Source organism: Caloenas nicobarica, chromosome 20 (assembly GCF_036013445.1).
Source record: "Caloenas nicobarica isolate bCalNic1 chromosome 20, bCalNic1.hap1, whole genome shotgun sequence".
NCBI classification, from domain to species: Eukaryota; Metazoa; Chordata; class Aves; order Columbiformes; family Columbidae; genus Caloenas; species Caloenas nicobarica.
Window position 1 is genome coordinate 7,000,031 of NC_088264.1, and position 24,537 is coordinate 7,024,567.

The following is a 24,537-nucleotide window of genomic DNA, read 5'->3' on the forward strand; positions in this document are numbered from 1 at the left end:
TCTTCCCCAAGATAATTTGTGACGTGGTTTGCAATGATAGTGATATACGTGATTTGAGGTGAAAAGAAGTGAGGATCCTAAGAGGAGGCAACTAAAATCATCCAATGTGTCTTGTGAGAGTGTTATTGAATTAGCCTCATCTTGTGGATAGTCTCCAGGTTCTTATTTCTGTGGGCCTTGGGATACGTTTGTGGAGAAAGTGAGAGCGGAGCCTATGTCGGTGCAGCAAAGAAAAAACAGCAGAGAAGATGCTGAGCAAATCCTGTCAGGTGGAAGGAGATGGGGAAGCGGGGCCAGCCAGCTTGGCGAGGAAGAGTCGCGGAGTGCAAATCGTGGTATATGTTGTTTGCGGACCATGAGGACCCTAAACGACATTGGCAGCCTCCCAGAAATCTTCATGTGACTGTTGTAAGTTTAATGATAAAAATTCAACTTGTCCATAGCAGCTAAGTTCTCCAAGGGTTTGTGGCACAGATGCAGGTGTTAGACCCTGAAAGAGCATCCAAAGGTTGGAGTAGATGTGCTTGAAGACCTTGTTAGCTGATCAAGAAGTAAAGACATTAGTATTTAGTTAATCCTTCAGTCTTAGCTAGATGGCTGCTTAGTAATGAACACTAATTTTGTCTTATATGTAGTTTGTCTAGTGAAAAACTTGAATTTGCTGAGGGCTGTCTCCTTCAGAACTCTGTCCCAGCATCTTCCCAATGTCAAAGGGAAAGTTTAAGAATTCTTGCAAGCGCTGGATAGCAGGGAAAGCAACTAGGAGATAAAGATTCAGGGAAATGTCACACTTCTACTTGTATTCTCAGCACTGACTTAATTATTTGAGGTTTGGATTTTAATTTTACTGCTTTCTTCTGCTCGCACAGCTGAGAGAGAGTAAAGCAGAAACCGTTTGCCAAGTTCTCTTTCCTTCCGCTCAGTACAAATGCCCGAAAAGTTAAAGGATTTGAATGAGCTGATTGAGCCGAGCACGTGAAGCTGCAGGGTGTGCGCGAGGTGTGGCGGTGGCGGCAGGGACGCCTGCCTGCGCTGGCAGGGTTTTCCTCGAAGAGCTCCAGTGCTGTTCTGATGCTTGTTTTAATAAGGAGGACCACAGTTTACTAAGCAGTGCTTTTAGCTGCCTAAGGAAACTGCCTGGGGCCTGTGGAGTAAAAGTATCGTATCTGTATTAATCCAGTGCCACCTGCTGAGCCAGCAACTGCATTGTGCACGGTGTCTGTTCTGGTGGTAGAGTCGTGCTGAACCAGCTGACGCTCTGGTAGTTGAACTTAGGTATAAAAGCTGCTGCCTTTGGAGACGTGTTTCTGGAAATCTGGAAGAGGCACTTTCTGTTTTGTCAGGTTGCATTGGGTAAGATTTGTGCCCTCTCCTGCAGCTCAGAACTCCTGCTTTACTAGAACAGCACCACGATCTCCAGTAGCTTTAAAGGGAAAACAGGGCTTGTTTTATATATTGCTGCTTTCCTTATATTTTTGTGAGAGTGCAATTAAAATGCCCTTTACTATAGGTTGCCCTCCCACCCCCACCCTTCTTAATTGTTTACTTGGAGCTCAGAGAACACAGTTCATTGTTAGGAAGAAAGAGAATAATTCAGACAACTTGGTCAATCAGTGTGCAGCTTGTTTTAATTTTTACACTGCCTCTATTGTGTGGAAAATATGACTTTTATAAGCATGATAGTGCAACCATGAAATGAGAGTGTTTGAAAACGTTACATCCATAAAATCAGAGTGTTTCAGAAATTATGTACTCTTAGACAACACAGTAATTTAAGTTGTTGCAATGTTTGTCAGGTGTATGCTGTACAAATATTACAACCAAAAATCTACATGAAAGGAACACTGTTTGCAGAGTGAAGTACTCAGAAGCCAGGAAATACTGGATTTATGGTTGTTTGTGCAAATGAAATTCTCTTCTCTTGTATGTGCTTTCTGCACACTGAACGAGGCAGGAGTTCCAGAGAAAAATAACGCACGATCATGTAATCAGATACTTAATCACAATGCTTACACACACGGAGCAGAATTGAAGTTGTATGTGCAACCATAAATCTGACATTCCCTGACTCTCAGGTACTTGATGTTGAAAGAATTTCATTAAAGTTGCAACATTTGTTGGTTTTAGGTACAGCCTTCAAACTTTAAAAAGGCTAAAAGGCTTTCTGGAACTGTTAAGGTTGGGTGTATCTCTAAGGATGGAAGTTGATGGTGAGGGGCTGAACTTCACAGCTGGTCCGATTCTCAAATAACACGGCGTGAGCTACTGGAGGCTGGTGCAGCTCAATGCTGGGGCAATTAGCTGTGCCTGCCCCAGTAATTAAGCACTGCAACTGTAAGGGCTCTTCCTGCCTTTTGCACCTCCTACCCTCAGCATTGCAATAGGAGTCATCGCCAGAGGGCTTGTAGCGTTTGGCAGTGGTGGCGAGTGGTAGGGCGAGAGAATTCTCTGTGCAGGGGCAATTAAGGGCCGGATTCAGGTATTGTGGACATAGGAATGCCAAGCTCAATCTGTTCTCCTTCTGGATGAAGAGAAGTAGAGCTGAATTTCGGGAGTTGGAGTAAAATAAAAAAGAATCTCCTGGCTTGGGGAGGTTTTGTTTGGTTTTTTTTTTTTTTCTGCCATGTATTATCAAGAGGCTACTACAAACTTCACAGATTTAAGAGCTCTTCAAAGATAAATCCAGAAGATGGATTAATAATGGGAAATGTGAGTTAAAATATTTTAGATTACTATCATCTGCTGAATCTGAGATGGTGCGCCCAGATGGACTACCTTACAGTGCATCCAGATTTTCGGAAAAGAGTAGGTGGTTGTAAGAAGGTGTCAGTTCAATTTGTCTTCCATAAATAGCCCATCAAACCTGATGGATAGTTGTTCAAAAATATAACAGCTATCTTGCACAACACAAGCCAACCCAAACCACCCTACAGCAGTCCAGCTATTTGAGGAAAGCTTTGTACACTGGGCACAGCTCAGCTCCCTCGTCACCCTGCCTTGCCAGCTACATCACAACATAGAATTGCCTGTGCTGCTGGAGTGCAGGTGGGATTTGAACATCCAGCACCATGTTTGGGTCAGAAAGCTTGCTGTGAAGTGAGCAGATTCTTGGCCTTGGACCCCTGGCTTTTTCATACATCACCTCAGTTCTGGAGCTCTCATGTGGAACTGCACTGATCAGAAGTGTAATGTGAAACTGATTTTGCAAAACAATAAATTGCAGCGAGCTTGAGGAAACAGGTGGTTTTGGTTAGTAAATTGCACGTAAAATACAAAACATCAGTAAATGGAAGTCTTGGCCCCGGGAGAGAAGCGGTGTTTAGCCCTTTGGTTTCCCTGCTCTGGTGATTGGTTTGAGCTCACTTGCCTTTGGCCCCAAAGGGGGCTGTTCTAGCAGCCCAGAACAGCCAGAGGCTGCCGAAGCCCCGGCACAACCTTCCTGTCCGTGTTTGCTCAGGCTTGTAGACAGCAAGTTACAGCAGCAAGCAACCGGAGAATACCTCCGGTACGGGAATTTCCCACATTGCCAGATTTGCCAACTCTCTGGACCCCGTCAGCAGCCAGAGTGGCATAATCTGCTCGATTACCTGGACCCCTTTGAGGTTTTACAGTGCTTCTCTTCTTTGTGATGGCAAGTCATTCGCAAAGACATTTTGTACTAAGAAAAACTAAAAAAAAAAAAAAAAAAGGTAAAAAAAGAAAAGAAAGCAAAACCCTTAAAAAAAATCCTTCCTTTGCAGTTTACACTGAATAACATTCCATGAGGCTCAAATTAACTGCGGTAATAAAATGTAGTTGATATTGAATTAATCTTACCAATGTGATGCATGTGGTAAGGATGACGGTTGCTTCAGTCTTTACTGTACCAAAGATGTATAAATGTAAATTGTGTTTTCTGAACTGGAGCTCTCTTTAATGTTGACTTCTAGCTGTGTTGCAGCTAAACCCCTGCCCAGATCCAAGACTGCAGACGCTCACACACAATTAATCTCACAGATTTATGAATGCCAGAGCATGGAGCAAAATGAAAACAACTGGAGGAATGTATAAGGGGAATAATTGGACTGTATCCAGATGTGCATGTGTAAAACATCACTGATTGACTCCTCCCCCATATCCTGTCTGAAGAAAGGAATTTTTTCAAAAATAAACTGGGGTTATTTGAAAGAAGTTGTGGTGTCTGAATGAAATCTAATAGGCAGGATTAGTGGTAATTAGGTGCATTCTTTAGTCCTTGGGTTTGTTTGGTTTTGTTTTGGTCTTTTTTCAGCTCCGTTGGTATCGTTGAATTTAGCAGATTCGTTGCCAGTTTGTGTTACAGCTGGAGCTTTTGCTAAATGTATCTGAGCTGCAGGACAGAAGAGGAGAATTGCGAGGACTGTATGAGTGTGTGGTGTTCAGTGTAAATTTTATGAGTAGCGGCAGGCACTTATAAGTTGTCTATCAGGATATTTTTGTAGTGAGGGCTGGTTAAGAGGCAGAGGGACACTTGAAAGGTTTTATATAGAGAGACTTTACCAAACTGGAGAAAAAATAAATGGCCCTTCCTCATGTCATATTTACAGATTGGAATAGCAATGAAGGGAACAAATGTGCTCTTAGATATTTTTTAAATTTTTTTTTTTAATCGCTGGCTTTCGGCGAAAGAGGACTAGCCAGTGTATGCAGTTAGGGCCAGCGTCTTTCCTCTCCGCCACAACTGTATACTGTCTGGCGGATTACGACTACAACGGGGATGGGAAGAGAAGAATGGGGAAGGGAAGGAGAAAAATCTAAACTGGAAAAAGCTCAACTTCTGCTTTACTGCTTTGTTGATTAAAAAAAAAAAAAGCCATCGTTCCCATAGTTATTTTGATGCACTTTTTATCTTTTTATGTTTTTCCTCTTCAATAAATTTCATTGCCCACCTCTAAATACTTCTGTGCTTTCTCAGCACAAACTTTTCCTAGACATTTTGTAACACTTATTTTTCTCCCCAGATGAAAATAGCAGGAACGCTGGCTGAGGTTCAGGAAACACCCTCACAGGCTTGCTCTACCGTCTTATGTTTACTTTGGTTCTATACCCAAATAGGTTGAGAAAAAAGAAATAGTACTGAACCTTCTTAAAAGCTGCAATTGATACTTACTGCGGGGAAGACTCGTAATGTTCTGGTTCTTTTTCTAGTCCTTGTTCACACAGCAGCGTCCCTGAAGCCAAGGACACTGAAAATAAGAAAGCTCTTTGGGGTTTGGACCACGAGACTCTAGCCACCTCCCTCCACAAAAGCCTTTATCACAGAAGCACTCGGTGCCGATTTCTTTTCATAAAATCTTGGTTTGGATTTCAACCTTTATTTTAGCTGTGCTTAAAATGGAGTCGAAGCGTTATTACAGTTTGGCTTCCGTTAAAGGGATGGGTTAGTACTTGGGCTTTCTGTGCCTCGAGCTAGACTTTTTATTTTTCTTCCTCTCTAATGGAAAGGGACATGCAGAACTCTCCAGGCAGGCTCATATTGTTGCCAGAGATGTAAAATTCTTGCACTTGAACTGAATGAACACAGAGGCATGATTTTTTTTACACCAGGTATAAAATTGCCAGACACAAATCTGATTTACCAGAATATGGTTTTGAACTTAGTGTCACAGCCTTTCCACTAGAATACAGAGAATGCTATTTCTCAAAAATATCTATAGTTCTTGGATAAAGTGCTCTAGAGGTTCATCTGAAAATGCTTTATAGTTGGAAAGACTCTTTAAAAAATTCAGAATTGCCACAGTTCGTCATGTTGATTCGCTGAAGTTGCAGCAGCTGTCGAGGTGAGATGGAGTTGCCTTGGCAACAGCACATATTGTATAACAGTACCACACCACCATCAAACCATTGAGGTGAGAAGTAGTTTAAAAGCGTTACTAAATTTTTATGATACGTCTGCTACGTTTTCAGCCTTGTGGTTGGCTGAATTTACCCAGCTTAGCCTTCTCGGAGCCCGGAAGGCTCAGCTGCCGAATACTCTTCGGTGAAGAAAGTGGGGGGGGGAAAATCCCTAATTTGCGTTGGTTTGTTTAAATGCTCAAGTTACGCTGTCTCTACATAACTGTTCTTGTTAATTATGTTCGTGCTCACAATGCAGAGTTACTGCTGTATGTAAATACGTTTTTCATTCCTTTTTATACCTTCTGTTACAAGAAAGAGTGACTTTTTTTTTCCCCCACTGTTTTGGGTAATAAAAGCAGGAGATATTTAGAAAAATCTATTAAAACTTGGCAGAGGAAGCCCCAAACCCATGAAACTGGCCTGGTTTTATGGTTGCATTAGAAATTCAGTCAAAATCCCCAAAGCATTCAAATGGTGAGGTTTCTGTCTTGTGACGACACTTAGGTACTGGGCTTTCTTTCCAATTTGCTTGCTTTCCAATCCTTTGTGCTTCCCACAGCTGTTTAATTTCATAGAATATATAATCACTTCCAGCCACATTATACACAAGGGGTATCTGTTCGTGTGCCCCACCCTCTATATCCTGTGTTCAGCTAGAGAACTTCAAATCCATTATTTTACCAGTCCAGTGGCCACCAAAAGATCTTTAAGGCTGTTTTCAGCATTTCTTTACTAACAAGCCTGTGTCTGGTGAAGTGATGGGTCATGTACATTTTTCACCTACCTCCACCGTTATTTCACTACTTTTTGGTTAATTTTAACAAAGATTCGGATCATCTTGAGTCTTTTTTGGGCTGTGATATTTAGATGGCTTTAATTAGAAACCAGGCAAAAACCAGTGTCTAGGTTAATTCATATTTTTCAACTTAAATCTGAAAACAAACCAAAACATGAACAAAAATATGGTATTAACTTTAAGCAGTGGGGAAAAAAAAAAACCAACAGCAAGAGGCGCAAGTGTTGTGAAAACCCTACAAATCGCAACCACCTGGTTAGAGTAGTGAGTCCCATGTAACTTGGAGAAGAACTGACTTCAGTCGTGATGTCCAAAAAACAAACCTGTGAGATGCTGCCCAAAGCACTAGTTAATAATTATTGCCTACAGCTTGGAGCCAGCCCAGATTCTGCAGTGCTGTTGGATCCTCCTGTGGGTTCGTGCATACCACAGGGATTATTGGATGCTTTTTCAAGGTCCATTATATGTCCTTGGTCGTGGGATTTGGTGCCTCTAGTGTTGAGCTGCGGAACTATTTAACAAAGCTGTGTCGACAGCAGGTGTGGTGTGTGTACATTCAGTGGGTTTTAGGGGTGCCACACAGATCTGAATGAAATGATTTCTGGTGCCTGGGAGCTGATCTCGCTATAGAATGTTTTGTAGAAGTTGTTCGTAGCGTGCTTAGGAGTTGATGGAGTCACTGCTGCTGTTCTTAGAATCAGAGGCCATTCAAAAGGCATCTCTCCTGCTCAGCTGTATTTCTGGGGACTGGCTTGCACGTCCAGTGTCCAGGCTGGTGAAAGAGGCTGAAGGTGAGTGCTTGGGCACAGTTTGCTCAGCTGCCACCCTTGCAGCAAGGGCAAGCTGGGTCGTGGCTGTATCACGTCACGCTGCTCATCGAGCCAGCTTACAGCTGTTCTGGAACTGAGAACACGGTCAGCACACCTGCACGGGCACCTGTGCTGACTGACTTTATGAAAAGTCAGGGCAACAGGCTTGTCCTGCTTCTAGGTTTGTGCTCTGTGTCTTCCTGAAGTGTTGCCCTGCACAGGATGATACCACGCTGACCAAAATCAATTTGGCAGGGATTCTTGTGGTTTGTTCTGTTGTGTCCTTAACGCAGGTGATTCAGTATTCCCTTTTCCAGTATTGGTCGGTCTAGCAAAGGATATTTGATGTTTGTGCATTTCAAAGACTAGGGTGAAGAAACTGAAGCAATAGTGATGAGGGAGGAATCTTTCCTTACGGTAGGCTTTGAAGTCTGCTAAACTATCTAGCCCCAGCACTACTTTGTTCCTAGCAGATGAGGTTTTGGTGTGTAGTTGCACAGCTTGACGCCTCATGCTTAATTTAAGTGAGGCTGCATGGAGGCAAGTCTTAAAAAACACTTATCAGTTTGTAAATAATCCTCCTGCTCCTAACATAATATGGTTTTGCAGCCTTTGATATAGGGTCTAGCTGCAACAGCAGAGGAAAGGGAATGTTCCTGGAAGACTGCCAGGTGACCTCCAAGCTTTTAGTCAGGGTGACAAAGATTGTTCCCCCTCGAGGCAAGAAATGCTGGAAATATTTTTACGGTGCCATTTCAAAATATTCTGTAGATGCTCCTGCAGTGCAAGTGATGATAATGGTCCTGTTGCTAGTCTTGAGTTTAGCAGTAGATTGACAATATCTGCATTTCTCAGACCTGCCGACCTTCTGCTCGCATTGCATCACAGACCCTCACATCTGAATGTGTATTTTTACTAGTAATTGGAATATGACTGAGTTCTACTGAGCTCTCTCTCTTTATTAACCACAAGTAACAGGCCTAATAACTATAGCATTTTTTTGGCTGAAACATTTTGTTAATTGCTTATTTTATTTGCTTGGGTGAGTGAGCTAGCCTAGTAAATCTTCCAGTAGTTCTAAGTAATAACTTGACTTTTGGAAGCTATTTTCTATTAGCTGAGGCAACCAAATTATTGTTTTGGCAGTCAGAGCACAGCATACGTACCAGAGCAAAAACGATTAGGAAGGGGATCAGAAAACTGATCAGTACATCGGGCTCTTAGTTGACATGAAGGTTTCTGTGTTCTGCAAAGGAGAAGGTGTTTGTTGTTGGTTTGCGGTTGTTTGTTTGTTTGTTTTTTCCTGTACAGCTTTGAAGGCAGTTTTATCCTGGGCTGCAGAGAAAAGGCATCACTATTTTTGATTTGTTGATAACCTGCCATTGGGGAATTGTATCGTAGATGCACTCCTTTGTTCCTCTCTTCCATTCATTTGGGTTTTATCTTACTCATAGGTCAGATCAGTAAATAAATGATATTTGAATTCATTCTGTTTCTTTATGATGGCAAATGAGAGAGGCTGATATTTGAATGCACTTATTTTGTAAGAACTAGCATAATAAAAAACTTTATTTTGCATCAATCTCCTGTCTCTGCCAGTACTGAGGGTGCAGACCACCATCCGCCCATGCGGTAGAGTTGTTGAATCATCTTCTAGCTCACTTTTATTTCAAATTTTGCTGTCTATCTGTATATGCAGTCATCATCACCGTTGGAGTCAACATCCTCTCTTCTTGAGGAAGTGGATATATATCAAGTACAATCCACAGCTTGGTGAGTTTTGTTGTGATGGTCACCTTGGCTTATCTCATTGGAGTAGAATGAGAATATTCCTGAAGCCTCATGTCTCTGAAACTTGATGCCGTTTTCAGCAGGAGTAGCAGTTATGCTCCAGCTGTCCCCACTGAAGCTCCCGTAGGTCCACGCGAGACAAGCCGGGCAGGTAGCGAGCGCAGGCCCTGGGAACGCTGCTCGACACCTCCAGGGAGCACGTGTGCGGTGAAGCGTCGTGTGCGCCCTGCGGACGGAGCCTGGTGCGGGCTTTGTGCCGTCCGTCTGCAAGAGCGTTCACCAGGCTACCCGGCTTCTGGGAGTCCTGAATAGGTGACCGTGGCCCGTCTTTTCCAGTTAGGAAAGCTTTCCGTGGGGATAAACGAGTATTTCCAGGGAAGTGTTGTCGTATGGTACCTTAGCTGGAACATCTTACTGATTGCTAGAATGTGGGGCCTCAACAAAATTAACAGCCAAAACAGGTATAGAAAGAAATCATTTAAGTATGGGCTGGTGTGTGCTTGTGTTCTGTTAAAGTGAAATTTGCAACTTGCCCATTCATGGAGTCACTTAATAAGCCAGAGAGACTGGAGGTGGCATGAGGATGGTAAAAAGCTTCAGTGTAAGACGTGACAATGACTCCAGCTTGAAAATAAGGATTGCACAAATAGGAATGTTCTTGTTTGATTTAATCGCGTGGGAGTAATCGCTGCAGATGAGACAGGTTACAGGACTGGGCACAGTATCTCTTCTGTTGTTTGTTTTTATATAATTTCTAGTCATTCCTTGGCTATTGATAAAGGTCGTTAAACCAGACTATAACCTTCATCAGTATGAGTAGCTTTTATGTGATACTATCATCTTTTACAAGACACATCCCATGTTTCTAAGCATATCTTAATGTGTTATCTGTTTAAATTTTTTCCTTTTGGTTTCCCGCTTTCCCACTTCAATTTTATTACCTGACTAACAAGTGAGAAGTAAAGTCTGGGTAGCGGTTTCAACATTTTTCAAGAAAGAAAAGTGTTGTAACTAAAATATAGGATGAAAAGTTAAAGGCTGTGATTCAGTTCCTGTTTCTACCGTTTCTCTTGTTGTTAAGCTCACTGTGAGGAGATGCCGTCAGTGTGAAACCAGAGTTCAGTCTGCAGTTTTGTCATCTGTCAGATGTAAACAGAACTATCAAAACGAAAAAGCTAAGGAAAAAGAAAAAAAGCTCCGCTTTTGACGTTGTGTATTTGACAGCATTTGAAAAGTAGCAATTCTTGTCCTCAATCAGATTAGTGTGTTTGTGAAAGCAGCAAATGCCAGATGCTAAAAAAGAACTAAATCCAATGGACTACTCCAGTCCCCACAGCAGATGGTTGGGCAGCATTTGGCTCTCTGGCTTCATGAAAATTTATTTTCCTTGCATGGGTTCCTTTTTGATTTTCTAATGCAGTTGGGGTGTCCGTAGGAACGGATTCCTGGAGTCACACTGAATTCTTGGTCTGGAGGATGCTTGGCATCAGTGGAGGTCACACATGAAGTATGTGCTTTGTTTAAAGAAACTTCTGTTTATCAGCTTTCGCAGAGGAAATGCAAAAGTCAGTCACTTGTTTGATTTCATCTTCTGTTTATGTTGGAGAAAAAAATATTCACAAACATAGAAAATTAGTTTTAAAGCTACAGAATGGCAGTTGGGTGCTTAGAGGAACAGGCAGGACTTTATACTACCGAATACAGGATTGTTTTTGTTTTAAATGAAAACATCCAATTCACGTGTCTCTGATTGCAAACTCACCCATAAAATACTGTGCATCTTCCTTTTAAGATTTCAGTTTAATTATTAATATTTATAGAGAGGGCTTCTGAAATGCCTAAAGGCAAAACATAAATGTTGCCTAGGCGTTTAAATACCAGTGCACAACAGTGGGTTAAAAATACTGCACATTTTTCGTAATGTTAGAAGCCCCGACGGGTGGAGTACAATGGGCGTTTTAGTGTAGATGGGTTTACTAACCCTTTGCTGTAGAGCTGAAATACAAAAGATTGAAGTAATGGCCAGCAAGAAAGTGGATTCTCGGGAAGCTTTGTTTAATGAAGCCTGTTTAAAAACCACTTCTGCGCAAGAGAGATTGTTTTCTGCTGCAGGAGGAGCAAGGACTTTAACTGTTTTCTAATCACTAGCTTTTTCTTGTAAATACTGTAGGAAAAGCATTGCAAGAACAGCCTTAAAGAGTTAGGAAAGCTCATTAGCAACCAGTTGCCAAAATACCTGTTTCTACATATTCTACCCAAGTTAGAATAATCAAATTAAATGAAAGATGGTTTTTACATCTGGTTTGGAATCTGGAAATAAGTTGGTACAGACAGAGATTCACTGGACAGTTTAATTGCTGTAATAAATTTACAGTAAACCTCGTGGAAATATTTTCTTTTTTCACTGTGAAAATGGGTACATCCTTACATAAAGAGAAGCCTGCTTCCTCCTTCGTCTCATTGTTGACAACTACAAATTTTCTGTTAGATTTTTGTAATGGATAACTACTCCTAAGAAATTCCATCTGTATGAAAAACTATGGAAAGTGTAGGCATCCACAGTAAGGTCAGTAAGCGGTGCTGCTAACAAGAGAAGCTCCAGGAAGAAATGCCTTTTCATTACACTTTTCAAAAATAGCCTCTGCAGATTGCACACGGGTGCTTTGTGGGAGGGCGTTCCACGCCGCGGGAGCAGAACAAGTGCCTCTCGGCGTCTGAGGTCAGAATGTGAACAAGGACTTAAGACACTTGTAGTTGTGTTCCTCCCTGCTTATGAAAAAATTATCTCAACAGTTTAGGGATAGTGTATACGGCAAGCTTAATTTGGCAATAACCAACACTTTATTGGCACAAATTACACAAAACTTAGAATTTTAAGTTCTCTAATATTTTCATAATGACCTTCTTTGCTGTGTACAGTGCACATGTGCCTATAGCCTTCATGTAAGACACGTGAAATGATGCCGTTCCGCAAGTTATTTGCCACTGAGATGATGGGCCAACACCCTACCACAGCAAATGGAAAAGCTGAGTGGCGGCTGCTGGGCCAGGCTGGGACCGCGCCAGGAGGGGACACGGGAAGGTGTGGTGCATTATTTCCCAGAGCCTTGACTCCTTTGTTTTTGGAGCAGAACCAGATGTTGACCTCTCCTCTGGAAGATGAAGGCGCCTCTGTGGTTTGAGCCCCCTGCTCAGCTGGACTTGCCGTCGTGTGGTGGAAAGCAGGTGCCCCTCTTCTCTGGGTTTGGTTTGTACTGGCAGCTTGTTCTGTAAATGGGGAGTTCTCATGCTGGCTAAGCATGGGGTGCTGTCGCCTTTCAGCCCCGCACTGATGAGTAGTGGCAGCATTCCCAGCGAACTGAGTTCTTGGGTTCCGTCGTTAGAGCCCGTCTCCCACCTGTGCCTTCAGCAGCTCTGCCAGGCTGCAGCTGACACACGGCGCTGAGCACCCTCCTGGGAGCTGGGACTTGAAAAAGCAGTTCCGGAGACAAGGAGCTAGCGGATGCAGGGCTAGAGTATGCAAAATCGTCTGCACTGGGGCAGAACGGAGAGGAAAAGAGAAAGTGCTTAAAATAGAAACACATTTGGGAATCTCTGAGGCTGTTTTTCTGAGGAAGATTGCGTGTCGTCTCGTACAGCAAAGCTGCTAGCTGCGGTGTAAATAGCAGAGTAAGAGTAGGGCTTAGTTCCAAGGGACTCTTGTGCTTTTTAAGTCAGGTTTGCTTTTCTGTTCGCTCTGTGTAATTTAGATAAGAGGTTTACACACATCAGTTGCAGAGTTTTTACTCTTATGACTTTAACCGGTTGATTCAAAACCGAGGCACGTGTGAGAGCTGAAAGAAGGGGTGTTGGTGGGGTTATGGAACTTAGCGGTTTGTACTAGCGCGTCATTTTCTTTCATTTCTTTTTTTCTTCTAATATCTAACCATAGTCACCTTTATGACTTCTTAGGCTTTTTAGTGAAGAGTAATGTGAAAGAAGGTGTGAAAGAAGGTTTGAATACTGGACCTTTCTCAGCATTGCCTATTGATAGGTTTCCCCCTCAACTAAGCAGTGGGTCAGTTTTTTCCATGGTTAAAATACCTTATTACCATCAAGTCCTGTACCGTGAATCATTATAGTGAACCCTGAAAGGCCCGGTGTTGGTGATACACATGTTCCTTGTTCCTTAGTTGCCTCAGGAACGTTCAGAACCCCTCTCTCCCTGTTTGGTGTCAATCCAGCATCTTTTGCTGCTGTCCTCTAGCTCTCGATTGTTCTTAAAGCTAATAGTTTCTTGATGTCTTGGATGTTCTCCTAATCTTTTTTTTCCTACTTTCCTGTGTCCCCGTTTGTGAGGTTCCTTTTTCCGAGTTCAGTTATTGCTCAGGGTTTGCTGTGATAAAGTCTGCAATCCCCACTCGCATTCAAGTACCTCCTGGGGCAGACGATGTATTTCGAGAAGCAACTTCTGTCTTGAGAGGGTTACAGCCTAGAGACAACTTGAGGTCAGTTTGGGGAACGGCTTTGGCAGTGAGCTTCAGGAGCCCGCCGGTCTGGGACAGTTTCATGGAAACAATCTCCCTGATGGATGTCTCTAAGGAGGCTTCAACCTGGTAGCTGTTAATTTCCAAGGGCAGAGGGTTGCAGGTTTTCCTGCACATCACCGTAATTATTTTAGGACATATTTTGTCAAATTCTGAGACACATTTCAAAACCCACTCCCTTGAAGATGTGATGACATATGGCACTTAGCATTCGAAGGTAATGGTCTTGATATAAAGTAGAAACAGGGCTTGATCATTATTGTGTCTTCAATTTTTCTTTGTTTATTTAATATAGGAACATCTCCAGGGCTACTTATTTTACAAAAAACCAGAGGTCTTTTTACGGTAGAATAAGCAAGTGGTTTTCTCGCTCTTTTGTTATAATTGAACAGTTTTTCTTTGATGAAACGAAGAAGCCGGAGTATATTTATACATATAATGTAGAGCAAGGAAGGAGGTATCTTCAGACAGTTGTCTCAGAAGTTGATGTTTTCCACGATCCAAGTATCTTGGCTTGCTTAAAAAAAGAGCTGAAATGGTACCTTTCAAAAAATGCTGCTATTAAAAAAAAAAAGGAGGGGTGGTGGGGGAGAAATCTTGACACCAGAAGCTCTTTCATAGCAGAGTATCTCTCGGATGTCTGGAAAAAGTCTTATACTTCTGGGATGCTTTCCAAAATATTTTCAGTGACCACTGCCACAGGCGTGAACTTCTTAATGCATTTCGCAGTAATCTCCACCACAGTGAAACTGATTGCTGTCTGAAAGCTTTTAATGATAACAAGCAAGTAGGGCAGCACAAATGGCATGAGCTCATTTGTGTTTGTGTATTTTGTTGGATCTTCGGGAGTCTTGCAGAGGCAGATGTGCCGCCTCAGGAAAATCCTGCTTGACTTTTTTTTACATAATTATGTAATTGCATATTTATCATTTTGATTTTAGTAACGAGGAATTTCTTCTTCCACACACACGCGTGCACACACGTGCACACAAAGCATCTAGAAATACAATCTTTTTCCAGATACTTCAGTTCGTACCCAAAGAAAAATATCTGGTGGCTTCCTGAGTTTCAGATTTTCTAGGATTCATTTTATAGAAACTGAAATGTATTCAAAAGCTAGAAGCATTTCAAGAAAGAGCTTTCCAGCAGAAAAGAACGGGAACTGTAGCAAAGGTGTATCATCTTCATATACCTACCAGGGAATTTTGGGAGGCTCATAAATGAGAGGCTCTCTTCTTATGTGCGAGTTAAGGGAGTCCAGGAAGCTGAAAATACAGTTAAACTTACGGGGTTTTTTTCAATCTTAACTAAGCATTCCTAATGTAAGAGGTCATTAGAACTGGAGAGGTTCATCCACCCAGACCATCACCTCCTCAGGACTGAAATGTGGGCTGCACTCCTATTCAAAGTTAATGTTTTTCCTTCAAAAAAAATAAAAGAGAACCCCACCGTCAAAATATAGGGGGGGGGGGAGCGTGTGCACACATATAAATGTAAAAAGCAAAACTGTAAACTGTATGAATGGAAATCTGCACCGAACTGAAAAGACAGACCCGCAGTCAGCGTCCGTCTGCACCCTCTGCCAGCGCAGACACGCTGCACCAAAGCCCTTCATCTGCACTATCGCTCCCACAGACCAGTGTGAGTTTTGGATGAGCTGCAGTAGGTGAAGAGTGAAAAATAAAAACTTAAGCACCAGTAGAGGAAAACAAGCTGTCATAAGGAGGCTTCACATTACAAGGGATAAAAAGGTCAGAGGATACTTTTTTCTGGTCCCCTCCCTACCTTCGGGGCAGCCACTAGACACATCCAGCAGGATTTTTCCAGACTGTCAACTGGTTCATCAGTTGGGGCTTTCTCTCGGTTTTAAATGCCAGCACCACTTCAGTTCGGAGGAATTGCTGGCTTCTTTCCCAGACAAGATTTCCCAAATTCAAAATGACCTTTCAAGATCCTAACTAATAGGAGCTAAACAGAGATTTCCTCTTCATCAGAGTCTTTCTCGGATTGATCCTTTTCCTGACACAGCTTATCCCCACAGCACAAACCAGTGAAACAGCAGCCCTTCCACCTGTGAAAATAAACACCTCTTTCGGAGAGGGGCAATCTTGGTCTATTTGTTCTGTATTCCAGAAACTTATTACGCTTCCATCGGATGCACTGATAATGTAAAGACACGTGGAGTACTGGTGAAATAACTGTGGTGTGGCTGTGGGGTTTGGTTTTGGTTTCGATCCATCCATCCGTTCGGGGTCTGTACCAATACAATGGGATGCCTGCTCAGCCACCCCTCGTTATTGAGGAACGACGGGAAAGTTGTGTATCTGGGTGCCATGATGTGGGGGATCCTTTATTGGCATCCCTCTGTGAAGTCTTGAAATGTAGCAGCATGGTAAACTCCTTTCAAGATAGACAGCAGTGACCATTTCTTGAAAGGATGAAGTATTTCAAATATGGACTTGTGAAGTCTTGTGGCTCTATTCCTGAAGAAGCTTGGGCAGAAGGAAAGTGCAGAAACAAATATAATACTGTTTCTCATAAGAGAAAAACACTGTGGGAAATGAATAACACTGTAAAATGAAAGACAGGACTAAACTAAGGACTGATTTAACATTAGCATCAGGTTTAATCCCTTAATTGAATTCAGAAGAAACACCAGAGAGATAACACACCCCTGAATTTTTTTAAACAATATGTTGTGGGGAAAGGTACCAAAAGATTGGGAAGAACAAGCAGATGTGTAAAGAAAAGTTTAGGAAAGATTGCCTTAGAATCAGAAGTGTCGTGAATGCTCATAATTGCTTGGAAAAGAGATTACAAATGCAAAATATAAAAAGTTACTAGCTTAAACCTGAAATAGCCTGATTCTATTGTCAGATCCCCGTTTTCAAGCTGCAGTTTCAGGTTTGGCATTTCCAGCTTTGATTTGTGTAAGGAACTCATTGTCTCTGTCATGGCAGAAGGTAAAATCTTGTAACGCTGAAGGAATATAAGATTTGGGATTTGTGGTCTTTACTGTATGCTCCTGTCTTCTGACTTATCACCCTAAGCTGTTGTCACCATTTTGGGCATGTAGGGTGTCATTTGAATGTTTGCGAGTGCTTCGTGATGCCCGTGTGACTGGCTTTAGTGGAGAACCAGAATCGGTGGTGGTTTGAATCTGGTTTCACTGGTCAAAGAAAAGAAACTCTTGGAAAAGTGCTCGGCTTCAATGCTTTATTATCAACAACTAAAACCAGGTAGGAGTTGATAGTAAAAGACTGGAAGGAGAGATGCAGAGGTGGAAGAAATACGGTCTTGTCATCTGCAATTTTTTTGCTATACTTTTCATTAAAATGTTAGCATGTTTATGTATGCTATACTTTTCATTAAAATGTTAGCATGTTTATGTATGCGTTGTTTTTCTGTGAAAGCAGCTCCTTCTTCATTCTGTAGACACTTTAGAACTGTTTTATACAGCCGTACCCAGGAGCACGTTCAGGCCTGAATCTCATATTGCTAAGTTGTCTGTAATAGAATAACTTGCCTTGTTTTTCTTCAAAAGTTCTCAGTACTATAAAAGTATCTCATGCTTCATTTTTCAGAGTATGCTTTAAAGCCAAGTGTGGTAAAGCAGAGACCATTGTGAAGCTGATGTGTGGCTTTCCAAACTGCAAGAGAAAAATGAACTGAAATAGAAACACAGTAAAATGCTCTTGGGTATATTTAAAGTTAGAATATGGTTAACTCTTCGATATCGATTTAAATACTGTAAGAGTTGCTATGAGGCATCATAATAGTTTGCATTGTCATCAGATGCCCTAGAGCAGGCTATTCTGCACTGGCAGTGAGAGCAGCTCCTAGGTGTAAACACATCTGAGCCTTTCCTTTTCAGGAGTAAACAGACATCATTTCAGGCCACCACCAGCATTTCCTTACGCTTCTCATTTTTTTCTTCTTCTTTCTTTCACACGGCTCGCTCCGGCTCAGCAGCTTCGCAGGCCACTGCTGCTTGTGCCTGCTCCTGTCTGTGAAACGGGGGTAGGGATCCAGCCATCCGTACGAGTGTAGTACTGTAGAACATCTTCATTTTGGTATTATTTTCTGCCTCTGCTGCTTAACTGCTTTGCCAAGTAGCTGCTTGGCTTTGGTGTTCCCCCTACGCATTTTAGCACCCTGTTTGCAGGATCCCTTTGTCATTCGCTGCCATCGCCAGCTGCTCACAAAAACAACAAAAGGTCTGGTACGGTGCCCGTGAGCCAGGGGAGTGTCAGGCCTGAGTGACTGGCATGGAAACAACTGCAGAGGTTAGTACAGTGCTGGTCTGGAAATCTGGTTCGGAGGCAGAAGTGTCAGCCTTGTTATCTGCTGTTCTCAAGCTTTAATTCAAAGCTGTCCTTCCTCAGTTTATGATTTTAAAGGAGATCGCTCTTTCGCCTCATTAATGCCTAATGCTTGTTAATGCATGAACCGAGTGGTAGAGGTGTTTCGTGGATACCTATGTTTGCTATCCATGTGCAGTAATTGCTCTTGAGAGTTGTGCTTTCAGCACAAGTGATGCAGGGAATGAACCCTGCTGTAGAGCAGCCTTGTTCTAGCGTCCCAGCGTAGCCTGCACTTCCAGTTGGGAGCTTGATTGCTGTGGTCTTGTGGGCCCCACAGCTGGCATCGACAGGGTTTGGTTGGTGTCATGAAGCCCCTGTTGGAAATCGGTGATGTAAAAAGCTTTATGAAGTGATGAGCAAACCGTCTCAGTTCCCCATGACGTGACTGAAAGTGCCATTAGGCCAGTGGTCAGGCTCAGACCTGCCTTCCAGCGTCTGAGCATCATATATTTAAATTGTCCTGCATGAATTTTGCTTGTATTCCTCAGCATACAAAATGAGGAGTGGAATTTGCCCTGCGTGCTGCTGTTCTGCAGTAGCCATCCTGAAGTGACAAAGAAAAATGAGAATCGTCTTTGATAACTGGAAGAAGATGAAGTAATTTAACAATCTCTTTTATTTGAAGCAAAGGAATTCTGTTCCCCTTATAGTCCCGTTAGCTGACACTGTGTCTAAGATTTCTTCTGTCGTTGTTCTGATGGAGCCTATAGAGTTCCAAAAGCAGAGGACGATTTCTGCCCCTGGCTGCGAATGAAGTTCATTAGCTTGGAAGTGCTGGCTGAGACGTAGCTAGTGGGGGAGAGCTGCCGTTGTATTTTTTGCATCCCTTGTGCCATTCGGGACTTCAGCAGTATTTATTTTTAGTACATTTAAACACCGTAGAAGGGGCAGTTGTAATATGGCATATTTACATCATACTGTCAGTTCCTGGCAGCATACTCGCCTGTCGGAGAACAGAACTAGTCCATTAAGGATGTGAGTGCTACTTATGCCCAGGAGTGGTGAAACGTCGTCTCAGGGGTGGGAAGACCTCCCCAGGCTAGCAGGTTGGTTTGTTTTTCTAAGGTGCATTATGGGGAGGTTTTTTTCCGTGTCACAGAAGCAGGAATGGGCCGCGCTACCTCCCACTTTTTCCGTCTTCTCCTTTGCTCTGTGTAGGAAAAAGAGAGGCAAAGTCTCTACGTGAGATCAGCGTGTGCTGGTTTTTCCCCTCATGTCACGCTTCAGTTCTCTGCCCCATTATAAAAATAAAAATCTATAAATAAAAAAGAACAAATGCGGAGGGGGACAAACTGGACCCGCAGTTATGTGCGTGTTGTCACTCGTAGTAGTGTGCCGAGCCCCATTCCTGCCAGGCTTCGGACATTCCCTCTTTCTTGTGCTGTCGGCCTCTCGGGATGGGAAACATGCACGGACAGTGCTGGCCGGGGCTTTTTTTGCCTCACCATAACATAATATTAATGGAGCTAAGGCTGAAATGATGTTGGGCTCATCTGCTGTTGAATGAGCTCATGCTCCATTTATGTGTATTTTTTTCTCTTTGTTTGGGGGAAAAAAAAAAAGTCGCGATGGGTTTTGCTGCCACACTTTAATGTCACCTTTCTCCTGGAATTAAGCGGCGTTTAGGTCTGACCACTCAAGTGTGACATCCTGTCTCTGGTAGCTTCAATCATATCCACCCTATGATTTGCCTTTCTCGGAAACTGCTCAGTCTCAGCATGTGGGTAGGAGGCCGTGTAAATAAATACCAACCACTTCTTAGCCTTCAGCAGGCATTTCCTTCTTCCTGGTGGCTGCAGGAGAAACACTTTCTCACAGTTTGGCATCAAACATTTATAAAACTTTCCTGCTTGTGGAATTTTTGTTTAGACAATCAGACTCTTGGTATAGTTTTTTTCATGAGTTTTTCTTTCTTTACTCGTTATTGGTTGCTTGGTTTTTAAGTGAGTAGTGTCTATCAGAACAAACACTTCATCAGAAACTTCTTGAATTTATGGCAAGTGAATAGTAGGTCATTAGAAGCATGTTCTGTAATAGTGAAAGATAAGTTTTAAAGAATAAAACAATCTTAGCGGGTTTTTTCCTTAGTTGTGATGTAATAAATAACATAGATATTTCTGCCCAAAAGATTTCTTTCTTTTTCAGATAACCTGTCTTAGATGTTTGAAATAGAAAACAAGGCGTCTTACATTACCATGCAGTCTAGCTTTCAACTGAAAAAAAATAATGCTTTTAATACAAAGTTTACTGTGTGTTCTCTAGGATTTATATGCTAGGATATTTTTCAAGCGTGTGTCACTTAGTCATGGCAGCAAAGCTAACACATTGATACCTTTTAAATGCTACTGGAAGTATTTAGGGCAGGAATTTGTAATATCAAAACAGATCATATCAATAAAAATCAGTATTAGAGGACAGTGCGCTTCTAATTTTTATACGTAAATATCTGATATGTAGTTCTTTATTTAGCTTCATTTACTATTGTTTATTTACTTTTAAATTGGTAAATTATGAATTTACTCGTTTAGTTTTATTTCTCTCAGTGGTAATACTTACTGAATGGGTGGCAGTATCTTCTCCCTTCAGGGAGAGCCCCAAAGGTTCAGCGAGTATCTATTGCCTGGGAGCAGAATATAGCTATGAACTGTGATAAATAGCTGTAGACCGGCACAGAACTAGACTCCCGCATCAGAATAGTTGTTAGATGAGAAGGTGAAGAATATACATATGTATGATCTTTTGTGGGTAAGAATTTCTAGGATGGCTAAGCTAGAGGCAGTTTGAAAATGCATCAGATATTTCCAATGAAATACTTCCACACTGGATTTGATAACTTTTGTGTTCAACAAAACAAGAAGCAGAAATGCTTTTTCCTCTACTGAGGCCTGTTACGAAGCTGTCTAGGAAAGTGACCCATTGCTGGACACATCACTGTATTTTTATAGTTTCGCTCTTCGGTACATTCTCATCCAGTTTAGTTTTGCAGTCGTCTGAAGCTTAGCCAGGTTGAATTGCATCTGCCCTCGCAGTACACACATCTCTGTCTAGCTAGGACTTCGACCAGTTCTGTGCAGTGGAAGTTGCTTTTGCGTATTTCTTCTGGAAATATGTATCTTGAAATAGGAGTCCTAGTTCGGTTTGTCCCTGTTGCCCTGTTTTATGGCAAACAATAAACTATCGTCACGTATCTGTTTTTTACTTGAGCCAGCCACCGTAAGTGATGGCCCAGTTCACAACCCTCCAGCAAGTGCAGTGGGCGCTGGGCTTCACAGCTGGTTCTGCTGACGGCTGGGTGGTCCGGCAGTCTGGCTTCATGGTGGCAGATAAGGGACTGTGAAGGAATCTTAAGCTTTCCACCTTCGGTGATTTATTGGACTCTGAGTCATTGGATAGCCAAATTGATAAGAACCCCGTTCGCTATTTGCTGCACAAATTCCAGGGCATAAATCCTCTCCCCACTCTATTGCTGCCGTGGTGATGGTGCCAGCCTTAGAAATACCTTAATGGCCTTTGAAAGCTGCTGAACTCTGTTCTGTGTTAGTGCCCTTGTCAGCAATTTCATTGTGATGTGCTAAACAGAATGGGGTTATGAGGATGCAGGCGTTGCCTCTCTTGTCTTTGGATCTTTTTCTACTTAGCATCAGGTGGATTTGCAAAGCAACATGGAGAGGTTTGCCCCGGTTTATTCATCAGTACGAGGAATTCAAGGAAGCTTAACACAACAAGAGCAGCTAATAATCTTAGGGCTTCTTTTGTTCTGACACCATAAAGTAGCTTGAGAGTGTTACTAGTCTTCAATTTGGAGTGACAGGAAGTGAGAAACCTAGAAAAGGTGAAATTATAGTAATAGTCCTGTAAATGAGGGTTGTGATGAAAATGCAAAAGGAGTTGGCTAAAGCAAGAGCGAGTGGATCATTCCCGCTGTTTGGAGAAACAAGCTGGTTAGAGTCCGGTTTTGTTTGTATGTGATATATAGAAAACCACAATGATGGTATGATTTTGATTGATTTGTATGATTTCTGCATTTTCCCCTGGAGGAAGGAAAATTTTTCCTGAGGTCGTCAAATGCGACCCCTAAATAATTATTAATAGTAATTCTAGCTTGAAATGAATTTTACGTCACAGGTTACTCCGGTTGCTATGCAGACATGGTAGAAGAGTTCTGCATTGATTAGATACTTTCATTTTAGTTGTCTGACCCTTTTCTTTTTAGAATTCAGAGGAATGAAGAATAATAAATGTAGATGCTTATGCGTTTGAGATGGAATTTTTCAATTAGGAAATGTTTTAAAAGGGTCATTGAAAAACACAACTGGAATTGAGGTTTCATTTCTGTTGCAGGTACGTCTATGAAAGATAAGCAGACGTTTCAATTTTGGATATTCCGTTACAATAATAAATGTACTGAAGGCATTACCAGCTAAACAGAGCACTGAGATCAGGCTTCTTTGAGGCTTCTCACATAGTGGTCTTTTAATATGTTGGGGTTTGTTTTTGTTTTTTCTAGGAAAAAGAGAAGAAGTATATGCTTCCTTTGGACAACTTGAAAGTGCGAGATGTCGAAAAGAGCTTCATGTCTAGCAAACATATCTTTGCATTGTTTAACACAGAGCAGAGGTAAGAAAATGTGCTATTCTGCAGACATTTCTATAAAACTGTATCCAGCTGAGCATTTTAATAACTGAGAGTGCAGTTCTGCTATTTCCACTGTGTTGATGAACAAAGATCTTGATACTCTGGATTTCTCTGCTGCTTTGCTGTTGCGTAGCCAGGGGGTGGAGGGTTAGTGTCCTCCTAGCCACCGCGGGGTGAACCAGCTCCGTGATTACTCATCCAGCTCTGTATGGCTGAATAATCATCTCCTGATCCTACTTTTGTTTTGTTTGGCAATCACCTAGGCTTGCCAAAACATTCATGGCTTCTGATATCTTGTGACCAGATTCAACTGGTGTAAATCACAAAAACGTCATTGCTTTTCACTTTCTCCAGTGGAAAATCTTGCCTGTCTGTAATCTTGGGATTCATTCTGTTGTTCGTTTGGGTTTAAATACTGCTGAATGGAGAAAAAATGTGCACAAATAAGTCAAAGAAATATGGCAACACTCAAAGACATACAAGTGACCTGTAGATTTTTAAATTATTTTTATTTTATTTTACTTTTACTAAAGGGTAGAGTTCCGTTTGCAGCTGTCTCAGTGGAATTGCATTTCAGCAGAAAAGGTGCAATTTCTGTAAGATTTTTTTTCAGGAAAATAAGTCAGATTAATTGTAGTGGTAGCATGGGTAGATGCCCTTGTTTTCCTCTTCGCTTCTGAGTCCCTTCACACTCCCTCCCCCCTTGGCAATACCTTCAGATACTGCTCAAGATGCTGAGGGCTGGATGTGGCTCCCTGCAGAGCCAGCTGTTGTTGCTCCTGAACGGGCCAGAAATAGTCCTTTCAGAAGCAAGGAATGCTCCTCCTTCCTGCAAAGCAAAAGCGAAGCACAAGACTTCTGGGCTGTCAGGTTTCTGCTGGCCCCAGAAACATAAGGACGCAATGTGAGTCCCACTCTGAACTGCCCCATGAAGGCTTTGCCTACATCTGCTGACATCTCAGCTAGCCTACATGTGGACATTGTCTGCCAGGAGATGCCCTTTGAAAGTATGTCACACACATACTTGCTGGGAGTAAGATTTCAAACACTTGACCACTTGCGTGTCTGGAGCACAGAAAAAAGCTTTGAAAAACTTTTCATGTTTTTAAAAACATAAATGATCTTCAGATGCTGCAAACTAATGTAATTCTGATTATTCTGCTGTAGGTATGTGTGAATTGTCCCAACATTGCATGTACATCAGTCAAGAGAGATAGCTTTGTCCCAATGGCTTGATAATCAGCTGTACATATTGAGTTCCTTCCGTGAGAAATCTGTTAATTTCAGCTCATTGTTTCTCCTTTGTTTTGGCTAATGGCTTTGAATATTTTCATCATCTTAAATATTAATCGCTAAAATGCTGTGAAAGATCCAAGAGAAGCATGCATTTCCATTGGCAGCTATAGCTGCATATTTACATTTTCACTGGATCCTCATGCACAGTGGACAGCAAAGATTTCAAAATCAGATGTCTAAAATGTTTGCCGTGTCTGTAATAACCCTGTGAGTAGAGCCTCCAGCATCTGCAAGCTGCTCTAAAAACATCCTTATATCTGTATGGGCACGTTAAGACATGACAGCACAGCGACAAGACGACAAAATAACTTTGCCTTGGGAGAGAGTGTTTACAAAGACAGCCTTCCAGCTTAAAAGGAGGCAGAACTTCTTCAGGATAAATATTTCTTGAATTCTAATTGCAACAGCAATCCCTCTGTTACTGTAAAAAAGCTGATTTTTTGATATTTCTAAAAATCTGCCTG

At 42.1% G+C, this 24,537-nt stretch overlaps 1 protein-coding gene across 1 annotated transcript in view; it reads left to right on the forward strand.

The window, feature by feature from the left end:
- DNM3 (dynamin 3) overlaps positions 1–24,537 on the forward strand; it is a 146,747-nt gene that overhangs the window by 78,435 nt on the left and 43,775 nt on the right. The window contains 1 exon segment of the mRNA XM_065648911.1: positions 22,650–22,759. Coding sequence (XP_065504983.1) covers positions 22,650–22,759 — 110 coding nt within the window.